At 36.4% G+C, this 26,857-nt stretch overlaps 3 protein-coding genes across 8 annotated transcripts in view; 1 reads left to right on the top strand and 2 right to left on the bottom strand.

Moving 5' to 3' along the window:
- Positions 1-26,684, bottom strand: part of LOC126710454 (protein ANTI-SILENCING 1) — a 40,477-nt gene extending 13,793 nt beyond the window's left edge. For 2 of the 6 annotated variants that reach the window (XR_007649670.1, XR_007649671.1), the window contains exon 1: positions 1,097-1,294. The gene's annotated coding sequence lies outside the window, so the exon portion shown is untranslated. Of the gene's footprint in view, positions 1-1,096; positions 1,295-26,342 lie in introns of those variants that run through there. The other 4 variants (XR_007649667.1, XM_050410919.1, XR_007649668.1 and 1 more) reach the window with 3 other exon arrangements.
- LOC126708194 (uncharacterized) lies at positions 3,958-6,955 on the top strand. The gene is made up of 2 exons (XM_050408000.1): positions 3,958-6,723; positions 6,838-6,955. Exon 1 carries the CDS (start codon positions 3,958-3,960, stop codon positions 6,721-6,723), a length of 2,766 nt encoding a protein of 921 aa, XP_050263957.1. The 3' UTR covers positions 6,838-6,955.
- LOC126710455 (alanine--glyoxylate aminotransferase 2 homolog 1, mitochondrial-like) lies at positions 8,426-10,023 on the bottom strand. The gene is made up of 4 exons (XM_050410920.1): positions 9,882-10,023; positions 9,263-9,406; positions 8,943-9,122; positions 8,426-8,781 (listed from the first exon to the last, which is right to left on the bottom strand). The coding sequence occupies exons 1-4, from the start codon at positions 9,912-9,914 to the stop codon at positions 8,542-8,544; spliced, it is 597 nt and encodes a 198-aa protein (XP_050266877.1). The 5' UTR covers positions 9,915-10,023; the 3' UTR covers positions 8,426-8,541.
- Positions 26,685-26,857: the final 173 nt, after the last annotated feature.

Below are 26,857 nucleotides of genomic sequence, written 5' to 3'. Positions count from 1 at the left end.
TAATCTAATTCATGCAAGCATAATAATTCACTTGGTAAAGCTTATTTTCTTTAGGTGATTTTACTTTGAAAAAAATAATTCAGACAAATGTATTGTTGTACCTAGAAAAAATGAGGGCTCTAAAAACATAAGCTGAATAAAAATAATAATAATAAATATTTAAAATAAAATAAACTACACCAAATAGACACTAACTCTTTTTTTTTTTTTTTATGACATGAAACCTTCACCAAGGCAGGGCCCTTTGGACCCACCCCCTGGGAGTAAATCACGGATACACGACCTCATTCGCCAAAACCAGTGTATCAAGTAATTCAGGGGTAACTCCTAGAGGGAATCAAACCCAATATGTAAAAACAAATCATAAATCACATGTGAATGCAAGTATCATATGAATCCAAGTGTGATATATACAATACACATTACATATTATTGCTTAAACATTAAAACAATCACAATGGAGACAAACAACAACAACAACGGCACCAAAATTAGACTATACAACCCCCCCCCCCCCCCAACAAAACGGCCATTTAATTTGACGGAAAAATTATTTCTAAATCAATTTGCCACCTCCCAAATTGAAGTGCCATTCACTAAATTAATACAATATAAATAATATATATATATATATATATATATTACCTACAATTATTGAGGAACTTCTTTACATTGAAACGAAGACAAACCCTGATTTCCAGGGCAAATTAATGCTACACTCCTTTATTACTCTCATACAGAAATATCACAAATTAAACACATAAACCCCTAAAACAAGATTATAACGCAAACCATGCTTCGAGCTCCTTAAGTTTAGGAAACAACTTTTTGCTATGAGTTTTTGAATCGCAGAAACCAATCGAAAAATTACAAAATATAAACATGCACTAAACCTAGCAAAAAATAGTCCACATAAATTAAATTGAAGCCTTAAAACCAATCGTAAAGTCTGGCAAAATGAAATGAACGGCCCCAATTAAGATTTTGACGAGAAACAAACAGCGCCTCTGGCAACCAAAGAGCAATGCTAGTGCAGAAGAGAACCGAAACACTATAATGGAGGCAATGGATGGAAGAATTGGCGGGAAAAACTTACGGTTTTTTCTTTCCCCGAGAGTGAAAATTTTAGTGTTAATGCTCTGCTTTAATTTTTCTTCTTCCCCACTGAGCCTGAAAAAGTGAAAACCCTAGCGATAAGCGCGCGTTTCGTGTCTCTGTGTGTGTGTGTGTTTTTTTTTTTTTTTCTTAACTATTAATGTGTGTTTGATTTAATTTTGATTTTGATCTAGATATTACACAAATACACAGACCACCTCCTATCTTCTGGCTTTTAAGAGAAAAATAAACAACGGTGCCCTTTTCTCTTTTTGATCAAATTTGCTTTAGAAAAAATATATATATAAAATATAGGGTAAATTCCACAAACCACCCAGAGGTTTGTGATAATATCCAACTAAGTCCAAAACATTTTAAAACCTACCATTTTCATAAACGCCGTTACTTTTTTTTTATTTCCTCTCCCCCTCTCTTCTCTGAGTTCTCAATCTCAGCACTCTATATCTGGGGATTTTTTAGAAAATAACCTTGAAACCGAAACTATTTCATTAGTTAGGAAACGTTTGAAACTAATTTGGAATATAGCAACTCGAGTTCAGTATCCACGATTTCCTGGGTTTATTAGTTTATTATTGCTAGAAATCGAGTTAAAAGAACTCGACTTCTAAGGCTGGAAATCGAGTCCAAAGGACTCGGTTTTAAAGCATGGAAACCGAGTCCCTTGCACTCGGTTTCAAAGCCTGGAAACCGAGTCCATTGGACTCGATTTCCAGCCTTAGAAGTCGAGTTTAACGAACTCGTTTTTCAGGCTTAGGAACCGAGTCCTTTGGACTCGATTTCCTTTTATAAACCAGCATCAGTTCCATCAAACAGCAACACTCCCATCCCACAGCAGCTTTCACGTGGGCATCACAGTTCCCCCACAGCAGCTTCAGTCCCCAGCCCTCCATGTGTCTGTGGGTCCCAGCTCCAATAAGTTCTCTCTTGCCGTGGGAATAAGTTGTATTGTGAATATCAGAAACTCAAGACTGTCTTATGCTCTCTCAACTGTTTCAACTCAGTCTCTATATGCTCTCTCTGTATTGTGAATATAAGTTATCTTAAACACTCTTTCAACTCTTTCAACTTAGTCTCTATATGCTCTCTCTGTATTGTGAATATAAGTTCTCTTTCAACTCTTTCAACTCAGTCTCTATATGCTCTCTCTGTATTGTGAATATAAGTTCTCTTGAACACTCTTTCAACTCACAGTCTCTATATTCAACTCACTCACAGAACACTCATCACACAACATTCTCAGGTAATATTTTTACAATGTTGTGATTATTTTGCTAGATTTTTTTTAAAGAAAAATTTAGAACATATTAGGAAAAGTTTTGTTTTTTCTTATTTGTTAGTGTAAATATTGTGATCAATTTATTTGTTAGTATATTGTGATTATTTGCTAGGTTTTTTTTAAAGAAAAATTTAGAACATATTAGGAAATGTTTTGTTTTTCTTATTTGTTAGTGTAAATAGTGTGATTAATTTATTTGTTAGTATATTGTGATTATTTGCTTTTTTTTTTTTTAAAATTAATGTTATAACACATTTATATAAGATCATAAATCTACTTAAGAAAAAATATCTATAATGAGTAGTAATTTAATGATTAATTGTTGGGAATATTTAGTAAATAATTGTAATTAAATTACAACATATTGGGGAATTTTTTTTTGTTAGTGTAAATATTTTGATTAAATTACAACATATTGGGGAATTTTTTTTTTTTTTTTTTTGTTAGTGTGAATATTGTGATTAAATTATTTGCTAAGTTTTTTTTTAAGAAAGTTAATATTGTGATTATTGGGAATATTTAGTACCAAATATTGTGATTATTATGTGAAAATTTGAGTACTCTAGATATGCAATTTTTTCCTTTTTATTTTTATTTTTTCATTTAAGAGAATATATAAAACTTTTTTGGCATAAATCCAATTATTTTATAAATCCAATTATTTTATAAATCCAATTATTTTTTATTTTTTTTAAGGAAGTTGCAACAGTAAAATTGTAACATGAAATGGTCATGACCATGACCATGACCATGAATGAATGTGTAAGGATGGTGCAGCACGAGCACATATAGTTTGTGAAAAATTTACAAATATTTGGTGTTATTACCATTTGTAACATTCCAAGTTAGGAAAAAAGGAGCAGACTTTAAAAATAGAAAGAGAGCAAACGCTGTCCATTTCCATAGCCCTTTAGGATTTTAGGGGATTAGATATTGGCAAAAAGAATGGAGTCATTAGGGTTTTTTTAGAAAATAACTACAAATATTGTGATTATTGGGAATATTTAGTACCAAATATTGTGATTATTATGTTATTACAACATATGGGAATATTTGTTTTGTTTGTTAGTGTAAATATTGTGATAATATGCTAAGTTAAAAAAAAAATTAATATTGTGATTAATTATTGGGAATATTTAGTACTAAATATTGTGATCAATTGTTAGGAATATTTAGTACTTTTAGGTCTTTCTCATGAATATATCATAACATTATGAGTTTGATACCTAAGATAGTAGTCTTTTTACCATAAATTATTTCAAGATATATTTGTTTAAGATTTGTAACAGAGATTTCAATGGATAACTGGTTGGTATATAATATTTTGTTCATCATAACTTATTTGAATGGGTTTTGAAAGTTATGCCCCTAGAATGATTTAGAATTTTTAAAGAATATGAAATTGGTAATGACTATTTTTGTAAGATTACTAAAGGTGAGTATATGCAAATTTGGTTGAGGTTAGTATTGTTGGCATTTCATACGCAAAGTTTTGTGATTGATGTTGATTGAGCGTTATAAATTTGTCACTAACACAATTGCACTTGATGATCTATAGGTTGACAATGATCTATATAAATATATACTATGGTGGACCCCTTAGCAATGCCAACCCTTATGATGGAGCCTCATTTCAAGGTCCGGGTATCCAGTGCTACTATATGATGATACGCCGTAAGCTAAAGACCCTGAATGAGCTGAAAGTAAAAATTATGGAAGAGTTGCAAGTGAACCCTGCTTTGCATGACATACATATTACTTTCCGTTCTCCATATGAAGTCCTCAATCAATGCATTAATTACAGATATATGGCGATAACAGAGGACAAACATGTGAAATTCATGTTTAGTAAGATGGACAAATGGAAACAAGCAGCAGATTTTGAGTTATATGTCACTTTGGAGCCTCGTGCAGAAGTCGGCGTAGAAGACGAAATTGTACAAACAACTACATCTCTACAGTTTGCAGTCCTAGATGATCAATGCACCACATTGGGAGGCTATACACCCCCTTTTCAAGAGACACCAGTAACAATTGAGAGTGAACCTGGAAATAGATATGAAGATCAATTTTGTACACATCGAGGTGAATCCTCTACAGTTCCAGTAGTTGAAGATGAAGATGAAGACGAAGACTGTTCTAGGGAAGATTGTGAGGATAGAGATGAGTATGAAGAGAGGATTGACGATGGTGACTTTGACAGGGGTCTTGATGACCATGAAATTACTCACATTCCTCATGTTGATGATATGACTGAATGTGATGAAGATGATGAGGACGCTAATGCTAGAGTTCAGCATGTTACAAATACGGCCCTCGTTTATGAACCTCCTGCCTCATCATTTTATGAAAATACTTGGGAAAATATGGTTGATCCTGAAGTTGTTCAGCAATCATTTGGTTCTTGGAATGCAGACATGAATTTTGCGAAAGGGTTGATTTTTGCTAATAAAGATGCGGTGAGACGTGCATTAACAATTTACGCCGCAAAGCATAACAGAAACTTTGTGACTAGTAGGTCGACCACAAGTAGACTGTCTGTGAAATGCAGCGATGAATCATGCATGTGGTACGTTGGGGCAGTTGTGAAGCCTGAACTCGGACTATGGATGGTCACATCTTATAGGGGTCCTCATAGTTGTATGCCCCTTGCCACGGCCCTTGATGGTAGAATGATGGATTGTAATTTTCTAGCAGAAGAATTTGTTCCATTGTTGAAAGAGAAACACACGGCAACAATTTATCACCTCAGACATTTCATTAAAGGGAAGTATTATGGGCATATTCTTTCTTACTATAAGATATGGGATGCGAAACAACGAGGTATTGCAAAGATATTTGGGGATTGGGAAGAGTCTTACGAAAGGTTGAAAAAGTTATTGTTTGCATACTGGGATCAAGAACCTGGCACCCGTTTCTGGTTTCACACCATACCCAGGGACGAGTTCGGTGATACAATATTGCGCTATATATTTTGGGCTTTCGCTCCATGCATTGCAGGATTCAGACATTGTAAGCCAGTGATCAGTATTGATGGGACCCATTTGTATGGTAAATATCGAGGGGTGTTGTTGATTGCAATGGCCACCGATGCCAACAACAAGGTTTTGCCTCTTGCCTTTGCTGTTGTGGACAAAGAGTCAGGGTCTAGTTGGGGGTGGTTTTTAGAACGCCTCAGGAATGCACTGGGGGATGTGATAGCAGATAAGGACATCTGTATAATTTCTGACCGACATAAGGGTATTCAAAGTGCAATTGCAAACTGGCCTAGACATGATGATGGACGACAACGAGTAGTTCACAGATATTGCCTTCGACATGTTGCTAGCAACTTCAACACGCATTTTCAGGACGCCACTTTAAAGTCATTAGCCTTGAAAGCGGGGTATGCTACTAAGGAATCAAAATTTGAGCTGTACATGCAACCTATCAAGGAAGCTGAGATCGAGGCCCTTAGGAAGAAACGGAGAACCGAGCGGCAGGAAAGTGAACCCGACTCATCCATCATGCCATACACATATCTAATGAATGAGGATCTAGACAAGTGGACCCAACTACATGATGGTGGATACCGTTATGGGGCTATGACAACCAATGTCTCGGAGTGCTTCAATGGAGTACTCAAAGGTGCCCGTGGCCTACCCATTGCTGCAATGGTTGAATTCACTCATTGCAAACTTGTTGCGTATTTCCATGATCGACACAAAGAAATTACTCATGAGCTCTCAAAGGACAAGGTATGGACTAAATATGCCTTAAAAATCTATGGACACAACCTACAAAAATCAATTTCACACCAAATAAATCCGTTTAATAATCAGAATGGTATATATCAAGTAATTACTTCATACAACATCTATAGCTCTGGAGGGGGACACCATAGTTATGAAGTAAATGTAAAGGCCAGAACATGTGGTTGTGGAAAGTGGCAAATTAGAAAGATCCCTTGTTCACATGCAATTAAAGCTCTTCAGTACTTGGGGCAAGATGCGACTGCATATATTGACCCATGTTATAGTTTGGTGAACGCCATTCACACCTACTCACATGCATTTGTGGTGCCAAAGTCAGATTCATTGTGGAGGGATGTGGATGGTCCAAAGTGGGTGCCTGACCCAAAACTGTTGCGGGGCAAAGGTCGACCTGTGGCGTCTAGGATACGAAATGAGATGGATGGGGTCCGGCGAGAACCGGGAAGCCGGAGGCCAGATTCTGACTTGAGGGAGATTCAGCAAAAGCAGAGCTGTGGACTGTGTCATCAACATGGGCATAACCGTAGAAGATGTCCGCTTTCCCGTGGGGCTTCGACAAGCAGTAATAATCCAAACTAGGTAAGTGATGCTTTTATATAAAATGCCATGATTGTATCAATTAGCCAAGTTGCATAGATTAGTACGTATGTTTTGGGTTTTGGTATCTAACAACAATATTTGAATTTTTGCTAGGCATGCAAATACTCGAGTTTGGAATGGCATTGTAGATGTCAATTGGGGTTCTCTTTATTATGTATTTGAACTTACTACTGGGTTGTATCCACACAATTATTATTTTGTTTGTCACTGAATGAACTTGTAATTGAAGTATTTTATATCTAATGTACCTGTTTGTAGATTGTGATATTATGACTGTTTAATTTTGTCTTTCAATTTTAAATCCCCACAATTTTGTAGTTTATATTGCTTACTACTCACTAGTTTAATTGTGATGATTGAATTAACTTACTGAAATGAACTTTAAACAGTACATATATATCCAGGCCAGGAACAAGTTTTGTCAGAGTGATGTGTGACTTGGACGGTTAAGGTTGTTTTTAAGGTTGTTTTTTTCCTCCTATTATAGTTAATTATAGAAGACCAAAAAGAGAAATGGCAAGAGAGCTCCACGTAAATGCAATAGCCTCATTATTTAGGTAAAAAAATAAAAATAAAAATTTATTTTATTTTTTAGGGGAGAATATTACTTGTAAGGGTTCTTTTGTTCCCAAAAAAAAAAACATAAAAAGCCTTTATTGAACCCAATGTTCACAATTCTTAACTATGATTTTTCCTGAATGCTATAGACACATGCACATCCTTCCCTTCCCCTTCAAGCAGTAATATATATTGTCAATCCACCATCAGCCCTTTAATTATTCGTGCTTTGAGCATTGATGCTACAACTTCCAATTGAAGCTTGGTCAGTACCATCAGTGCAATCATGCTCATTCATCAAAAAACAACCAAAAAGAGAGAAACAATAAACACCCCAAGGAAACACTTATTTCTAACGACACTCGTAGGAAATTTCCCACCTCAACATCCATGCAAACCCGACTATGCATTTATCTAGTGAACAGATTATTGTCTATCAAATATATCAATTACAACCTCTCATTTGTCTGATTTTTTTTCCCCATTTTAAACATTGGTTATTTTATAAGGAAAAAATAAATTCTAACAATTTGTGATTGATAGAAGCATCAATGGAACAGAAAAGGTGAAATAGATGACTTTTATTTTAAATTGAACAATGGACAATTAGCTATGAGTGTTCTATTCCATATCTTTATTTTAAATTTGTTCTGGTATTGATGAAACATTCACAATATCACAACAAGTTTATTGTAGGAAATACAAAGTTGGAGAGGAAATAAGTGTACAAATAACACATAAAAAACAAGTTTAACGATATTGAATTGGAGAGGAAACCCATATAGATAACACATTGGCTACTGCGAAAAACTGATTCTAACAGATACAGGGAAGTACCGACTGAGGGCCATGACATCAAGTAAAACTTGATAAAACTCTGTTTAAGTTTAAATGCAAGCTCCTGCCTGAAGACTAAAATCCTCATACAATTTTCATTAGCATGATGCATGAAGGCAAATATTAAATTAACAGTGACCTTCTTAAGGTTTGCATTCATTGATTAATGGGAATTAGTGATTAATGGGAATACTATATTACGTATATGGGTTTTTAATACTAAGGAAAGAAATTCCACTAGTGCATAGAAACCTAACAATTGGTTCATAGGATTCACATTTCAATGTAATTTGGAGACTTAGAGGAAGTGCTCTAAAAGGGCAAGGCCAATATTATCTATTAAATTACAATAGATACCCATATACAGACAAAAGTGTGATGATTTTTTTACAAATGTTAAATTCAAGAGTAATTACTTTCATGTGTTTGCTGAAGAGCTCTCAAACGCTTGAGCAAGTGAGAACCAACATCATCGCAATGAGCTTGACGCTTCTCCTGGTCAATAACTCTCAGCACTGCTAGCCCCCCAGCCGAACATACAGGGTTTCCTCCAAAAGTATTAAATTGAATTTTCTGGGCCAATACACTCGCAATCTCTGGGGTTGTCACAACTGCTCCCAATGGTAAACCATTGCCAATACCCTGATAGATATTAATTGTGAGATTCAATGGAATGGTTGCATAAGATTATAAAACAAAAACTGATTAACTGAAATTGTAAGTTATTTAAAGAAAAAAGCTATTGACACTTGCAACACTAACATGATTTACATGTCTTCCTAAAATAGATTATGGGTAATGACCTTTGCCATAGTAAATATATCAGGAATGACGCCCTGTGTTTCAAAGCCCCAGTAATTGCTTCCTGTTCGACCAAAGCCAGTTTGCACTTCATCTACAATGCAGACACCACCAGCCTTGCGTACAATGTCATAAACCAGTTTCAAGTATCCAGGCGCCAATTCAACTGCTCCTCCAGCTCCCTACAGTAAGTGAAAAGTACAACCAATTAGAAAATTTTCAGTGTCCTTAAATAGGTGGTTGTAACACCAACAATTTCAGACCTTACTATAGATGCCAAAAAAGAAAAAAATGAAGAAAAAATAAAAGAAAAGAAGATAACCTGAATTGTTTCAGCTATAAATCCTGCAACTTTTCCTGAAGTACCAAAATCAATGTGATCTTGCAAATCTTTGGCATAACGATTGGCATCGGAACCAAAAACTCCATGGTATGGATCTGGATTTACAACATGATGAATTTCACCCTGCAAAATGTTGCAGTAATTTTGAGCAGATAGATCAGAATATTTATTATATTTTGACAAATGTCTTTTACACACATGTACATGATGAATTTCACATACTAAGTTTCATTGTGACAGTGATAATTACAATAGTTATAACTATAGACTCGCAAACAACAGAGCTTCAGTGAGTTTTTCTACATGTTTGTGGTCAATGTGCAAAAGAATTGGGAAAAGACATTTCCATTATTACTCTCAGCAAGTGTTTGATAACAAGAGATTACCAACTTTGTATTTCCTACAATAAACTTCTTGTGAGTTTGTGAATGTTTCATCAATACCAGAACAAATTTAAAATAAAGATATGGAATAGAACACTCATAGCTAATTGTCCATTGTCTGATGATGCACAGGCAATGAACTCCTTCACACGCTCTTGAAAAGGTGTATAATTAACTAATAGACGATCCAAAACGATAAAAGTAGATTCCACCACCTGTGTCATGGACTCGTGTTGAAGCGGATTCATTGATTCAAGACGGGTAAGAAGCTGATTTTGAACATGCAACACTGTCTGCTCAAGCACATCCACGTTTAAAGTTGTTACGCTACCTTTTAGCCAAACACATAAGGACTCTTGGGGATTGACAATTCACTCGAAGACTGAGCGTCACGACAAGATATTTGTGATGACGTCTCATCAAATTTAACAATTGAAGGACTATGATGCAGGTCAGCAGAGCCTTCACAATTAGACACATCTTTATCTCGAGGAACAAATATGGAATCAAAATTAGGGAAAACACCTGCCAAAAATATGAATCAGAGTCACAACCAAAGATGAAAGAGGGAAAAAAAACCAAACAAATGGAATGTAATCTGTATTTACCACAAGAGAGAGGCCGAGGTGGAAGAACTAATAAACATCGAGGAGGAGGGAAAGCAAGCCGGCCCAACCAACCCAGAATATGAAGTCCTAAAACTTGACTTATACAATCTGTCACTGGAAGAAAAAATATATATATTAACAGATAACTGATAAGGGCAAGCAGCAAGTTAGCAAGAACAAAGCAAGAGAAACATAAACTATAAAGAGCTCAAGTTCCTTATTCTCATAAACTAAAGCAGAGAATGAAGCTGGAGCGTGCATTCTCATCACATTGGAAGAGTCAAAATATCCCTTGGGTGGCTATGGTGCCCACCAAAATTTGAATTCCCATTTACAACACCCACACACGCACATATATAGAGGCCTGCCAAAGGCTGGGATTCGAAAAAATTGAATTGCCCACCCCTCTCCCCCCCCCCATTCCCCCACAAAAAAATATTTGAGCTCACCAAATGACCTCCTAGAAAAAAATATTAGCCTGCTGGCCTAACTCAAAAAAAATACAGAACAATCTGCCCTTATCAACAAAAAAGAATCATTAATTTTAATTTTTTAATTTTTTTTGTACATGTGTCATGTCTATAGCCAAACACATAAAGCAAGTGCAAATGCATGAAGTATTCACTTATTTTATTAAAAATAAATAAATAAATAAATAAAGAAGAAGAAGAAGAAGCAAAGCAACTTTCCTCACTTTTAAAGCTATAAGAGAAACCTAAGAATTGAGTATTTAGTAAGGTTGGCATTTTCATGACAGTGAACCTTAATGTTTTGGTAGTATATATAACAAACAAAAACATTAATGTAAGGCAGAAAAAGCTTTAAGAACGTACCTTGTATGTTATAGGATTGTGACCTCCTGCATAGTGCACGTCCTCCAACTCCCCAAAGGGAGGGGGCAGAAGAGAATTTGGGATCTCCCCAAAGTGGAGGTATGTTCTTCCCTCATTCCTTTCAAACAACTCTGGATGATTACACACCTACCATTGCACCATTGGAACACATGTCATGGACAACTAGTAAAAAGAAATATTCCACATGACAGACAAAATGCATGAAACTCCACAACTTCTTGCCCCCACAGAGTTGATAAGTTATACTTTTTAAATGAAGAAGGGGAACCAAACAGAATGCCAATAGAATTGAGAATATACCTTTCTCAGCTGAATGACAATATTCATTAAATTTAGTATTTTCTTCTCATCAAGATGCCCACGATTGCCCTCAAACAACTCGGCAAGAGATATCTTGTTCTTAATAGCCTGATAAAAAGCTTGCTGGCGAGAACTCAACTTGCAATGCACTGTAACCTCAGTTTTCCTGGTCAGCTCAGAAATTACATCTGTTTTAACTCTTCGCAGCATAAAAGGCTTAAGAATTGAATGCTGTAAGAAAAAAGGCAACCAAAATACAAGTTAGAAAGATATAGTTATATTAATATCAAAGGTCAAAAGTGAAGGCAGAAGAACCAACCAAAGAAAAAATGCTTACCCTTTTGAAAACCACTCATTAAATTGTTCATGGCTGTCAAATAAGGTTGGCATAATAAAATGCAAAAGGGCCCACAGCTCTGCCATATTATTCTGGATAGGTGTACCAGTCAGCAGCAATCGGTTCCGACAATTGAAGCTAAGCAGTGTCTTCCATCTTATACTGCCGAGTCAAATATCCAATGAATTAATGATGAGAATATAAAGGATTAGAAACATAAACTATTCACCAGAAAGATGATTCATGAAACTTTAGGAGGGCTGTAATGGCTAAAACTGAATTCTTATGTGATACTATAGACATGTCGATACTGCAATACTAAAAAGATACAATTTATCTGGATGACGTTTTATATTGAATCTTAATTTCTCTTAACAAAATAATTCTAATAATAATATCAACATCAACAAGAATGATGATGATAAAAAAAGCACATTGAAATAAAAAGAACAGAATGGATATGAAATGAAAACTAAAGTAACAACAGGTATCAATTTATTAAAAGAAATAAAAGCAGAGTTCAAAAAAGGAAAGGAAAGATCAGATGGATGAGAAAACTTGTTCTTTATGTGACTACATATTTAATAAACGAATGCTGAATAAATAAATGATTTCAGTAGATTCTTGGGTTTGTTTCAATTTTTTTATGGTACTACTCTAGATGTCAGGCTTTGATGCGATGGCAAGTGCCTTCAACCAAAATTGACAAGTTGCAAGATCGAATCTAGAAGTTAGTCTCCAAAAAGAAAATTTTGGAGGTAAGATTGCCTGCCAATCACCTCTCCCAAACCCGCAAAAGTGGGAGTCTTGTGCATTAGGTATGACGCCCTTTTTTTTTTATAGGTACTAGGTATGACCCTTTTTTTTAATGGTATTACTCTCTTCCCACTATATGTCCATTTTATTACATACACACAAAATAAGATAACTCCCCACGGTTGACTCTTTAGTGGGACGCAAGAAATAAAATGATAGCAACAAAGACCAAAGAATAAAAACATCTCAAAAGAATAAAGCCACTACAACCACAAAGAAATAAGTTAGAACCTGTTCGAACTTTTGATTGCCTGGGCTTCATCTAACACCATGTATTGCCATTTCACACGCCGAAAGTACTTCTCATCAGACACTAACAGCTGTTAGCTGGTAATGAGAATGTGAAATCCAGCTTCCCTGGCAAGAGAAAGAAGCTCATATAAAATAAAAATTAAAAAAACGATATAATGCACTTCTTTATAGTTTATGTTTCAATTATGGTTAGCCACCAAATTAGTGGCAACAAGACCCTAGAGCATCAGCAAGATAACCCGAAAATGCAGGTTGATGGTTTTAAGAATGGAAATACAAAGATAAATGTATGCATGGCACTAACCACTCTTGTTAGTTTTGTTGTTTTAAACACTTTCCAACAGTTTTTTTTATTACCCAAACCCAAATTCTGTTTAATTTTTTAAAACTGTTTTTGAACTATTTCTTTATCGAACACATTTTTTATTTAAAAAATAATAGGAATCAGTTTTGTATTCTCCTTCTCAAAAACAGTTTTCTGTTCCAATCAGGCCCTTAGTTTCCACATCCAAAGAAATTAATTTCATGTTGTCATCTTTGCAATACCTATTTTCTCAATGTATGCACTTTACCACATATATTTCTTGACATGATAAAACGTAAAACAATCACCTTGCGTAAGAAGCGATTAGCCACCAGCTCAACACACATAACCTTTCTTCCTTCCCCATGATCCTAGAAAAATACAGAGAAACATGAATATCCAAAAATTGGTGTTGCAGCATACATAAGGACAACACAATCACGTCCGAGCAGCAAATAAAAATGGTTTGGACATGCTTGCACATTACAAAATCAATCATATACCTATTTGTCCATTCAAAAAATGCAAGAAGAAATTTAACCTTTACATGTTCTAGTTTATAAAATATGTTCTTAGCAGATGACTGTTCCAAGATTAAATAGAATGTTATTCTAGAAGTTCTACTTAATCCTACAATATAACTATCAGATTGTAAGAAAAGATATCTAGAACACCCACACAAACTGTACATTTTTTTTAGATGAATTGGTATCCAGCTCCAATTTCAGTTAGGCCACAAGTTGAGAGCTTGGAACAAGAAGTCCCATGTCAACTCTTAAATTATTTACAAGATTTTCAATTTCTTTCTTATCATTTGCATCACCCAAAAACCAACAAAGTCTTGTTAATTGAGAAAAGTCAGAAAATAAAACAGCAAATGAATAATGAAACACTTACAGAGGATGGCAGTCGGGCTTCTGTGGCTCGAGCATGGTAGACAAAACACTCCGTAGGAGGACCACTGAAATAGAAACAGCAGCAGTTAGAGCACTCAAGGACAGATCCTCTCTGAAAAATCAAGTCAATGTCAAAGGAATCATCACAAAGGCAAAGTCATTCCCAGAAAAGCTACTATCCTGCATCTGAGTCATGCAAAAATACACTAGCAATTATCTTTGAACCTATGCAATCTTTTCAGTTTTCCCAAGTCCCAAAAAACTCAGATCAGGTCAGTAGCATAAAATTGGGACTTCGATGGCTTATACCATAAGATTATCCGAAGCTTTCAACCTTTTAACTGTCAAAGTCTAATGCCTACTAGAACAATTTGTCCACCATCCCCCTCAAGATAGGAAGCAGACAAGAAATGAAGAGGTCAACATAGAGAACTGAAAAGGCACAAAAGGATGGTAGACATTAGCTCAACAAATATAGTGCGATGCAGACTAGTTTACTATATTAAAAACATGCAAATATAGTACTATATTAAATCTAGTATGATCCATTTTCTTTCTTTGGCTACAATATAAATATATTCAAAAAGTTCAGATTATTGTCAAAAAGAATCCTAAGTTTTTATCATTTTTTTTCTTTCTAGAATCCTAAATACTTCAAACACAGCAAAATTGGCATGTTCCTGTACCTATCAGATCATGATAGTCAGACAGGCACAAACTGATCAGAAGGGCATATGGCAAAAGAAGATGCTTGCTTAATTCTTGGTGGTTACAGGCTTATGGCTTGCATTAATTCAGGGCAAGCTGCCATGATCAAGTGCAAGATTTGTTGTTGTCCAATGGCTGCACCAATGGACACAAATGATCTGAATTGCAGCACCGAAAGGACAATGGCAGGAAAGGATGCAAACTTGAGTTGCAAAAAAGATTGAAAGCTCTAGTTTAGCTAAAGATAGGCTCCAATTATAGTCAATTGGCCGATAATACCTTGCTAGCCAACAACAAGTAAAACAAAAGGATTGGAGGTGGGGGGTTGGAGAGCAGTACACTCACTCCATCCAAAATTTAGATGTAAGAATTAATGTAGCCAATCCAGCATGTAAATTGAGAATTCATATATAAGGATAGCAGCCTTCCCGTTTTTGTTTAGCCAAATATTCCCCACTTCCTCCATATAAGGTGTGGGCATTTTTTTCCACAACTATCAAAACCACCCTCACAACTCACACTACCCCACCCAAGTCACACCATGTCTAATCAGGTCATACCATGTCACAAGTGTTAACTAGTTAAATATCAGACAATTAATGATGATAGACAGGAGCATTTCACACTGAACACAGATGGAGTGCATACACGAGGAGTTTATGATTGACACAAAAACTGTACCAATCACCATTGGCAAAAGGCCAACAAGAATGCAAAGATACAGTAAGAGCAGAAGGTTCACTTACAGTCAACTCAACCTCCAGCACAGCTAGGTCTTGGAGATTTGAAGAGTCCTCAACTCGTGATGGATCAATATACTTTGTAGATGTTAAATTCTCTGAACTCTCATCATGTTCACTCCTCTCTATGACAGGCTCTTGATCTTTCTCAAAATGTTCATGTACAGCCACAGAAGTTGGGAGATGTTGAGGATTTTCCATCTCTAGTGAATCAAACTTCCTCTTTCAATTATTAGTACTCAAATCACCCATTTTAGTGACTAACTCATGGCTTGTTGAAGTAGAATCTACAGATATGCCATGTTTGCTTTCATCTACAAGATCATTAATTGTGGTAATTTCTTGAGTATCCTCCCATTGAAGGAAATGACAAGCTCCTTGTCCCTGTTTCAAAGCCAGAATCCATTAATCAGATATCAACTAGTATGTGAAAGAATGGCATTTTAAAATGCTCTATAAGGAGGATACACAACATGAACAGAGGCTGCTCTCCTAAAATGCTGCCATGTATAACATTCATGTAAGGATGAACATCGTGTACCTGCAGCGTGCGAACTGAATCAGTTGCTGACAATATGGCACCAACAGCTGCACAAAAAGGATGCACAAATGATCAGTATTAAAGGATGACTATCAATGACTGTATGAGCAAAATGATTCAACATAAGTTATTAGTCACCTCATTCATCTTAGTCGGTATATTAAGTACCTGAAAGATAATGGCATTAAGGACAAATGATAACTTATACGTTAGGCTTAATGATGCAAAAAGTAAAGTGTTCAAGGAGAAACAAGATTAAATAGTAAACCTAGAATTATGGACTAATTTTGACGTGGGGGGCTTTTTGGCACCTTTTAAAGGCTACTTTAGTTGTTATTAAATCTAAGTATTTAGTTTCTTTACTTTAGAAAGTTGCTGGTTCAGTTTTAATAAAGTCTTACTAAAACTAGGGGTAGTTTGGTAATTTTCTTATTTTCTGGAATATGCTGTAGCGAGTTGTTCTACACACCAAAGACTATTATTTTGTGTTTTGAGTCTTGTTCAATTGCCAAAAAAGTGATAACAAATCAAGGGATACAAAAAAATAAATGGAGAATTCAACATATCCAGTAGTTTTTTTTTGTTATTTTTTTAAAAACAATTGACTTTTGTGCTACTAATTATCAGCCGGGAAAGAAAATGAACAATTTGGTGATATATGTGTGTGTATATATATATGAGATGGTAATTTAATAATAACTATCACAAAGTAAGGCATACTACATTATCATTGGACCCACAAAGGAGGTGAAGACAGCTCAAGAAGAAGCTCCAGCAAAGGCCAAACCTCCAGCAAAAGCTGCGGCCAAGCCACTGCCTCAGTTAATGGAGGAGGATATCATCCCTTCATTGAAAGCTATTTGCTAACACCTTATATCTTTTACTAGGGGGGAAAATGATTCACAATTACTCTTGTAAGGTCATATGTTCTGGAGTCTTACAACTATAGGTTTATAAAAAAGAAAAAAAAAAACTCCTTACCTCCTTTAACTGTTCAGGACCCACTTCCACCAACTCTTCAACTGTGCTGTAATAATCAAGATGAATTACAGTGTGCTGAGCAGGGACACTTATTTAAGCTAGGGGGTGGATAAATCAAGGCACAAAAGTAAAAGAAATGTAACCTTGGCAAGTCCCTCCCCTTCATTTTCTGCTAGGGCCTTTGTGTTAGCCACCAAATTTTGGGTCTTGGGATTGCTTACTTCAAATCCCTCTTTTTCAGCTTTCTCCCTTGCTTAAGCCTGCAAATTTTAGATATTTAGTCAAAATTGCTGCCTATTAACCAGGACTGCTGATAGGAGCTCTTGTTTTCATATACATGGGAAAGGAATATTTTATACGTATAATGGGAATATAATTAGCAAAGTGAACAAAAAACAGGTATTACATTAGTGCCACTCTAGTACACCGGAGGTATTCATGATTAAAAAAAAATATATATATATATATATATAAATAAATAAATAAAAATAAAAAGAGTTAATACCTAGAAAGCAATGAGATTCCCATTTTGGAAAGAATTTTGAGAAGACCGGATTTAACAGCCTGAAATAATTAGAAACAATCAGTATAAAATAGTAAAGCAATGGAATAGAGCAACATTTTTTTCTATTGAAACCACAGATAAACCAGAAGTGGATAATTCTTAAGGTGGAACTCACTAAAATGAATCATCAAGTTCTAACGCACTTGACATAAGTGCCTGAATTGAATTGGGCCAACACACGCTATGGGAACAATATTACATGAATTGCATTAGAAAATTACAGCAAAATATTTTCATCCCTAAAATATTCCTTCTAATATTGATGTACTGACCTTGCAAAAGTTCTTTTGAGCCTGCTCAATTGTTACAGTAGGCATCTTTCCATTCCTCATAATTGTTTACGGTTTTATTACTCAGACGCCACTGTCGGCATGTTTCTAGTGCCAAGTATGGACATATGGCACTGAAAAAATAATTCAAGAGATATAGTGTTAAGCATTTTCAAGATAAAAAATAGACGTAAAAGTATCAACAAGCCCAAATAATGGAATGAAGATGAAGAAGAGGATTCTGATTCAGAGGGATGTAGAACCCTCTAAGATCTTTTCATAAGACAGTTTGGTCAAGCATTAACACAACCAAACGTGCATGTAAAACAGGAACAGAAGTTTGCAATACATTGTTTAGCAAAAAAAAAAAAAAAAAGGACTTATTATACATTTAAAGCATTTTTACAATATTCTACACTGTTAGCGGGATTTAATCAGCTACTGAGACATTTCCAGAAAGTAATCTTGTCCCTGCAACTTATAGCTTTACTTTCAAGAAACTATTCCTACTTTTTTTTTTTATAAGTAATAAAAAACTGTTCCTTCATTTACAGAAATACACTTTGTTCTATTTTATGTATGCCGTACAAATGCCAAGAGCCTCATGGCTCAGTAGCATTGTATGCTCCTCTCCATGGAGAGAGTATGGGTTCAAATCCCCCTCCCCATTTGTAAGTAAAAAAAAAATTAAAGCAGTTAATTTTTAATTGCAATAATTAAATTATAATATATATTGATTATTAATTTTTTGCTTCTCACAGTGGGATCAGCTATAAACGATCTATTTTTTTTCATAGGTGTCAACTATGAAGGATCTATGAAATTGTCTAAGATAATGCAACTAACACACAGAAAGTGAATTTATCTGAGAACATTTTAGAGTAACTGGTATCAGACCAAATAAAATAATGCTTTAAGAAAATATTAACAAGAAACAATATTTGTTAATTTTTTTCAACAAATAAAAAGAAATCCATTATTTAAAAATTTTCACAAGGGAAAAATTACCTTGCACCAAATCCAACCAAACAGGCAAACTGATGAGTGCTGAAGCATTGTGCAGTCTCTGCAACAATAGAAGCTGACATTCGCAATCCATTCTGAATAAGATGCTGATGAACCGCACCAACAGCCAGAAGTATTGGAACTGCCGGACGAGTTGGTTCCTGGAAGAAAAAGAAACAACGCATTGCTCCAACATAAGAAAATCAGTCTACAAAAAAGTTTCCTCCCAGGCTTTAATGAGGATTACGTTAAAGTACCACACACACGCACATATATATGTGTGTGTGTGTGTGTTTACGTAAAAACTCATGCATACACACTAGAACATGACCCACTACATGTAGGACAAATGGCAATCGTTTGCATAACATACAATATTTTATAAAGCCATAAAACTTTATCAAGAAAAATGCAGGACAACGAATAATAATCAGGAAGTTCAAACATCGGTATGATCAGAATAATGCTAGTAGTGAACTATAAAAGTTTCTGTTCAATGGTCATTTAACTAAATATAATTCTTTTTAACTTAATAAAATTAACTCATGCTCACAGTAGATATAAACTCTCAATGAGCTAAAAAAAGGATTGAGATATAAAAACAAAGATAACTTCAGGATGAATACAGAGGTAAGGTGAAAGTTTTTTACCAGCACATCAGAACGGTCTGACAGAACAAGCAGTTGGGAACCATTTCGAACAGCTTCATCAGCAGCTTCACTATATATATTTAGTGTCTTTTCCAAGGAACCATCAACTCCTTTACGAATATCAAAAAATGTTGGCAAAACTTGAGGTTTCAAAGAGGGATCATTTAGCAAGGACTCAAGCTCCCCTTCATTCAGTACGGGGCTGGACAAACCTGCTCCATGGCAAAAAATTATAACGTGCAGTTCAAAATTTGAAAACTGAAAGCATTACATTATCATTTTACCTAAAAGTCAATTCAAATTAATTGTTAAAAACACCATTAATATGGCAGAAAGAGAGATCCTAACAAACCTGTGAAGCATTTTCAGGTCCAACCTAGAAAGAGTGAGGTGTTTTCTAAGCTAAGTGCTGATCATCACTTAGGGTCAGAAACTCCAATTCTCGAGTGTCCTCCTTTGTTTCTTGATAAACCCACATCAAATAATTAGGAATGTTTTGAAAGCATTAAAAGAATTAAATAAATAAAAAAAAAGTGATTTCAGAGAGCGAGAGAGAGAGAGCGAACCTCTATGGGATGCTAATCCTAATGCATTTTACGCTTATGCTGTCTCGTATAGTGTCTGGTATGTGGGGGAGGGGGTACTGCATCTCCTTCGTGAGGCTCCTCACGTTGCTGCAAAGATGAAGTTACAACCAAACAATGGATTACATGAATTCCAATACCAACCATAACAGTAGTTACTCGATATTTATTACATTAAATGATTTGTCATACCGTGGGGCCAGCGTTGTGTCCTGCTTTGTGACCACCTGTCCCACAAGGAGGTGCTTTCATTGTACGTTTAGGTCGACCTTGTGGGGGTGACTGTAACCCAACAACCTGCTCATTCTCAACATGCACAGCTGGTTGTTTTGCTTGACTCCCAACAACTGCGGGGGAGGATGGTGTAGCAAATGAAATGTGAGTGCCCGTACTCATGGGATCTATATGCAGTCTAGGATTGGGCATGAATGACATGGAGTGACTATGGGGCGGTACATGGTCTATATGACCAATGTTGTACGATGGGGATTGCGTGTGCATGACAGGAGGGGTTTGATTGAAATCAGGGCCGAGATCAAAGGATGGTGGAGTAAATGAAAGATGAGCAGGATCAAAAAATGTATGTGAGGTGTGTGAAGGGATCTCGGGGTGAAAAGATGCAGGAGTAGTGGGTAGAGAGATATCTAGGTCAGAAACTGCATGAGCAGTATGTGGAGGGATCTCTAGGGAAGGAGATGCATGTGGAGGTGGAGGGAACTCTGGGGCAGGAGATGCACGTGGGGGTGGAGGGAGATCTGCCCTACTGACAACCTGATGGGATGCAGCACGCTGACCATGGCTATGGCTGGCACGAGTTGAGCTCGTGCTTGGTCGTCCAGTATCTTCTGGCACTTCTGGATTTGCCCCATCGATATCTTCCAACGGAAGTCGAGCAGTTATACGGTGAAGGCGTTCCACTGTCTTAAGTACAGCTGAAATATGCTTGTACTCAAGACTGCCTACTGTATAAAGTCTCAACAACTTCTTGTGACTGGCAACCTGAAAGTAAATAAATACAATTAGTACATCATACTGAAGTTCCTGATACGCAACAAAAATTGAAAAGAAAGGTCGAAGCAATTACCATAATAATAAGTGAAGCCGAAGTGTGGTCGACGAACCTCCAAGTCACCCTATCGTACCAATCGAAGTATGGATGAGCAGGCGACATATCACCCTCTAGTCGTGCTCCAAGACATAGAGATCGTGCTCGAGTATTCCATACTCGGATATGGCCATCATGTCTGTCCCTCCAATTCACCTCCACCTTCCCCCTCAGGTCTATGGCATGAAGGGCTTCGTCAGTATCAACATATGGGGGGGGTTCTTGTACCATCCCGAACTGACGAACAACACGGTCCGGTGTATGTTTCTCTACTAGCCAGAAACATACAAGCGGTACCTTTGCCGTCCATACATCCCTTCCGGCGACACAAAACGCAGGCAGGTGGGCTAATTCAGCTTCATATGGTTGCCACACCACCTAAAATAGTCAAATCAAAGGGCAGCACATTATGCAATGTTCCATATCTATGAGCTCTTTTACATTTATAAATACAATAATCATAAACAATAGTCATAAACAATAGAATAAACACAATGTTGGTACCTGCTTTGGATGCATACAATCTAAAAGCTGACGGTACCGGACCAGACAGATTTCGGCGGGGCTATTCAAGGTGTTCACAACCCACACAGTCCTACAATTGCGAAAGAGGGAGTCAATACTTGGAATTGAGAATATGAAGTAATCAACAACAATAAGTGATGGGCAATCGTAAATTTAACAGTACATACCACTAAGATTATACTAATAAATGATTATCTATACATATGATTAGAGGTGGAGCTAAAAATTAATAAGACTTATATTATACATCAATCATAACATATGACCTCCGTGGTTGTCAAGGTTAAAATTTTATTTTCTATGTCTAACAATGTGTTTAAAATTATGGATTTATTTCCAATAGAGAGAATCGGTCAAGGAAGAGACTTACTTAATAGACAATGGAGAAGGTGCAAATGGTGGGCCATATGCACCATCTGGTGGGAGGTCCATCCTTGGGCACAAAAAAGGGAATCTGACCCATGCCCAATACTGAACTAGCAACAAGGCCCCACCAATCTGACTAGCACCTCTGTCGGTTGCCTTGCATAACTCTCTGTACAGCCATGCAAGGCAAGCGCTCCCCCAACTGTACTGAGGTGGATTCCGAAGGTTCCTCAGCATCTGCAACCACATCGTATGCACCCTATCACCAGACTTGTCGGCGAAAATTGTGTCTGCCAGGAGTGCTAGGATATAACACCGTGCATATTGATGCACAACCACCTCTGTTGCATCATCGGGCAACCCTTCGTCAATTTTTTCTAGTAACTTCTTTATTTGGATCCTTTGTCCTTTAAGCGTGGTGTCATTAGTAGCAATTCCAAGCAGACTCTGACATTCATCTTTCCATGTCAAGTCAGTTGTTCCAACAATTGCCTCACCATCGATTGGAATCCCAAAAAGAACCTCCACATCTTGTAATGTGATCGTTGTCTCACCATGTGGCAGGTGGAAGGTGTGGGTTTCAGGCCGCCATCGCTCAACGAAGGCCGTGATCAGGTTATGATCAATCTCTCTACCTGGGGTCCTATACAGCCCCTCTAATCCAACTCTCTTCACAATGTCGACGATACGATCATCCACCACTATCCGGCGTCGTTTTCGGAACTCGTCATTACGACCGCGGCATTTCAGTGGCCCTGGATCCTGCACATGATAGAATTATGGTGATGAGATGCAATATGCCATAACCTTTGTATATATGATTGTAGTTATTGATCCCAAAAAACAAAAATAAAGCAATTATGAAGGGACCTTAAAATATCAACCCCAAAAACAAAAAAAAAAAACCAAAAAAAAAAGCAACAACGGGAGCAAAATAAAAGGATGCAATGCACTTTATACATTTGTCTAGTAATGAAAGGCTTCCCATGCGACCAGCCTATTGCTGCCTCTAAACCAGGAAAAGTCAAAAGGCTTCTTAAAGCTATTTCATTAATTTAAGAAGCTTTAAGTAACTATCTTGGAATTTGGTTGTATTTCGTTGTCATAGTTGCTGATTTGTGTTTGTTTTCCCTTAAGCTCTGTTGTTGTCCAACCCTTGAATTTACTTAACTAAGTATTTTAATGCAAGTAAGAAACTCAAGTGAAAAGGGTCCTTAAGGATTTTATTTGATTTATGACAAAAGCTTGTCTTCAATATGATTCATTAAGCTAGGTTTGTTAGACAAGTTGTAATTCCAAATGGATTCCTAAATATAAACTTCTATGTTTTGCTTTTGGAACCTAAGGATCATATTTTATGCATGTACCATTGCTTCCAATCTCAAGCACATTTTTTTAAAAAAAATTTAGCTCTGTTTGACATGATATGGAAAATAAACAACCTAAATAGAGGAAAGTAAAAGAAACTAGAGGCAAAGGCTAGCGTTCTCAATAATAACAATAAAAATTACTGCAACAACCACAACCTGAACAACTTCTTGCCAAGCAACAATAAAATTATCACAGGTCACATTGCTTCAAACAAAAATAACTCTTATGAACCTAGGATTGCTTTGTTCATGTACACCCACACTAACAGTCAACCAATCTAACTTAACCCAACTAATGCGCATGACCATGCATTGAAAGCTAGTAATACCATTGACACTTAGAATTTCAGAAATGGGAAGAAAAAAAAATCAACATAATGTAAAAGGATAAGAAGAGAATATTCAGCAGGTGATCGGTTTTCATTTTTACCTTGCCTTCCCAAACAGCGCACGCTCGATGTGTTTTTATAAACCTTAACACTGAATCGTCAGTGGGCTCAGGACCAAACTCATCAGGGAGCTGAGCAGGAACAGCAGCCATACTGCACGAAGTTTAGGGAGTCGAGTAATATAATCACATGTTAAATTGGCAAGGAAAGTGATGAACAAGAAAATGATTCAGTTTATTTTGACAACAAGCAGATGGTCCTCTTTACTCATAAAATTAATTTCGGCTACAATGAAGTTTTACAAAAGGTGACAAAAAGAATGAAGGAAAATCATATCCGCGTTGATTAATTTGGGCTACCCACATAGTTGGCCTTACTATTTTCCCTCCTACCAAATGGACCCTACAGTTACGTGCTACATAAAAGATCTGAAAAAATTAAAAAGGGGGGAGGAGTTTGTGGGGTGGGTTCTTAAAAGACTTTCTAAAATTGATTGTCTGAACTCACAACAAAACATCCAAACCAGGGTACAATGGTGAACAAAGCCTTTACCCTACCACCCCAACACAACTAGGTACGAAAAATCTCATTTCTACATAAAAAATAAAAAACTTATGGAGCATATTATAGTTTAATAAATTAATGATTTTGTTATATAACAAATGTCATAAGGATAGTGATTAAGATGTATTTAATGTTTATTTTTTTTATTTATATTTAAAAAATATTACAGACAAACTATACGCATATATTCCAAAAAGCACACACAATAACCACAATGAAATTATGCATGTAAGCTAATAAATTATTAAAACAAATGTATTTTCTTCTTTGAAAAATGTGCATTACTGCTCAAAATTGAGCAATTATTAATCCTTAATATATGAACCCTTATAACCATAAATTTATATGTTTAATAATTCAATCATCATATGATACTCTCAACATTTGGACAATACACCAAATTAGAGGTGGATCCAAACACTAGAGATGCACCTCGGCCAGTGGTGGCAAACACTACTAAAAATGATTCAGGGGATTGGATGCAACCCGGTGAAGCATATGTTCTTGTAGTTAAATTATAAGAAGATTTTCTATATTTTTCCTCTTGCATTGCCTTCCAAAATTAATATGCAGTCAAATTCGTTTACTTTGAACAAATCTATGTTAGATCTTAACATGCAATCAAATTGATTTGCTTTGAACATATCTTTGTTAGACCAGAAATAATATTACTTTAATTATTCAATTCCAAGCGTATCTATTATAATTGCCATACCCATACCCAGCAATATCTGGGCAATGACAGAAACTCACTATAAAAAATAAAAAAAATAAAAGAACATATAAGCAAAAATCATACAATGATATAAAAACCCAAAAAGAAGAGATCAAATGAGAATGATACCCTGCGGTTTGTTGGGACGGCGACGGCGACGGCGACGGCGACGGAGACGGAGACGCTGACGGCGAAGGCGACGTTTCTATGACGGCGACGGCGACGGAAAGTGAGAGACCGAAGCGAGATGGAGGGCCGACGGCGACGGACAAGGACGAAGCTGAAGAGAGGGAATGAATGCGACGGAACGGCGACGGAGCTGAAGAGAGATCGAGTGCGACGGAACGGCGACGGAGCTGAAGAGGACTGAGAGTGAGAGAGAGAGAGAGAGACTGAGTTTTTTGAGTGATGCACTGTGAGTGTGGGAGGGAATGAGAGTTTTTTGAACTAAAGAGTTTTTTTTGAGAGAGTACTGTAAAGTGTGGGAGGACTGAGTTTTTTTGAGACTGTTTTGAATGAGAGTTTTTTTCAGAGTTCTGTTGAGAGACACGTGTGGCAAAAGAAAATAGAAATCAAGTCCAACGGACTTGATTTCTGTGTAGAAAAACCGCTAGTCGGTTTTTATACATACAAACCGAGTCTAATTGACTCGTTTTCTACACACAGAAATCGAGTCCAATGGACTCGATTTCTATGTGTAAAAACCGAGTGTATTGGACTCGGTTTGTATGCATGGAAATCGAGTTTATTTAACTCGATTTCTATGTGTAAAAACCGAGTGTATTGGACTCGGTTTGTATGCATAGAAATCGAGTTTATTTAACTCGATTTCTGTACGCCCATTTCCCACGTCGTTCACTGCAAAAAAGGAAAATCGAGTATACTAAACTCGATTTTACAACCCACAAATCGACTCCAATAAACTCGAATTGTTAGAAACCAAAATAGTTTAAAACGTTTGCTAACTAATGATATTGTTTAGATTTTATAGTTATTTTCTAAAAAAATCCCTATATCTGTAATGGAACCTTAGCCACGGTGAAGCCCATGACTTGGTCACCGGCATCAACAACACCACCAATAAAAGTCTCTTTCAAAACCAATAGAAACCCAAAAAAAAAAACAGCAAAAATCCAAGCCAAACAACACACATAAATCCCTTTGAAAATTCCCAATGAAATCTCCTAAAAATCTCAACAGAAAATTCGAAAAGTGTCTGAACAAAAGGTGACCTGTGGAAATAAGAAGGTCAACGGTTTTGTCGTCGGGATTTTTGCCGGTGACGGTGAAGTACCGGCGTTGTACGATCTCCCGATACTCCGACGAGATCTGTTGCCGGAGATTATTGAAACCCTCAAACGAATCCTTCAGCTTCTTCCTCAGCCCGTTCACCACGGAGGTCCTGGTCCGATCCACAGCGCCTCGAGCTTGACTTTGATCAGCTTGTCTTCTTGAGAGCGAGGGACACGTCGGCGTCCATGCAGGATCGGAGGTCCTTCACGGCCTTGGCGTTGTGGAGAGAGAGGGTTCTGAGAAAGAGAAACTCAGAGGAGAGGGGGAGTGGAAATTAAAAAAAAAAAGTAACGGCGTTTAGGTTTTTTTTTAAGTTCAGGGACAAAATTGTCTTTTTAAGATGAAATTGGTAGGTTTTAAAATGTTATGGACTTAGTTGGTATTATCACAAACCTCAGGGGTGGTTTGTGGAATTTACCCTAAAATATATATAAAGCCCATTTTCCAACAACTT

The sequence above is a fragment of the Quercus robur genome, chromosome 12 (assembly GCF_932294415.1).
Source record: "Quercus robur chromosome 12, dhQueRobu3.1, whole genome shotgun sequence".
NCBI lineage: Eukaryota > Viridiplantae > Streptophyta > Magnoliopsida > Fagales > Fagaceae > Quercus > Quercus robur.
Note: the sequence above shows the minus strand (reverse complement) of the source record. Positions and strands in the feature narration are given on the sequence as shown.

Coding starts and splice junctions, on each gene's coding strand:
- LOC126708194 (XM_050408000.1), top strand. CDS start 3,958: ATGATCTATATAAATATATACTATGGTGGACCCCTTAGCAATGCCAAC.
- LOC126710455 (XM_050410920.1), bottom strand. CDS start 9,914: ATGAATCCGCTTCAACACGAGTCCATGACACAG. Junction 9,407..9,881: donor AACACGAGTCCATGACACAG/GTGGTGGAATCT, acceptor AACATTTTGCAG/GGTGAAATTCATCATGTTGT. Junction 8,782..8,942: donor ATATATTTACTATGGCAAAG/GTCATTACCCAT, acceptor AATATCTATCAG/GGTATTGGCAATGGTTTACC.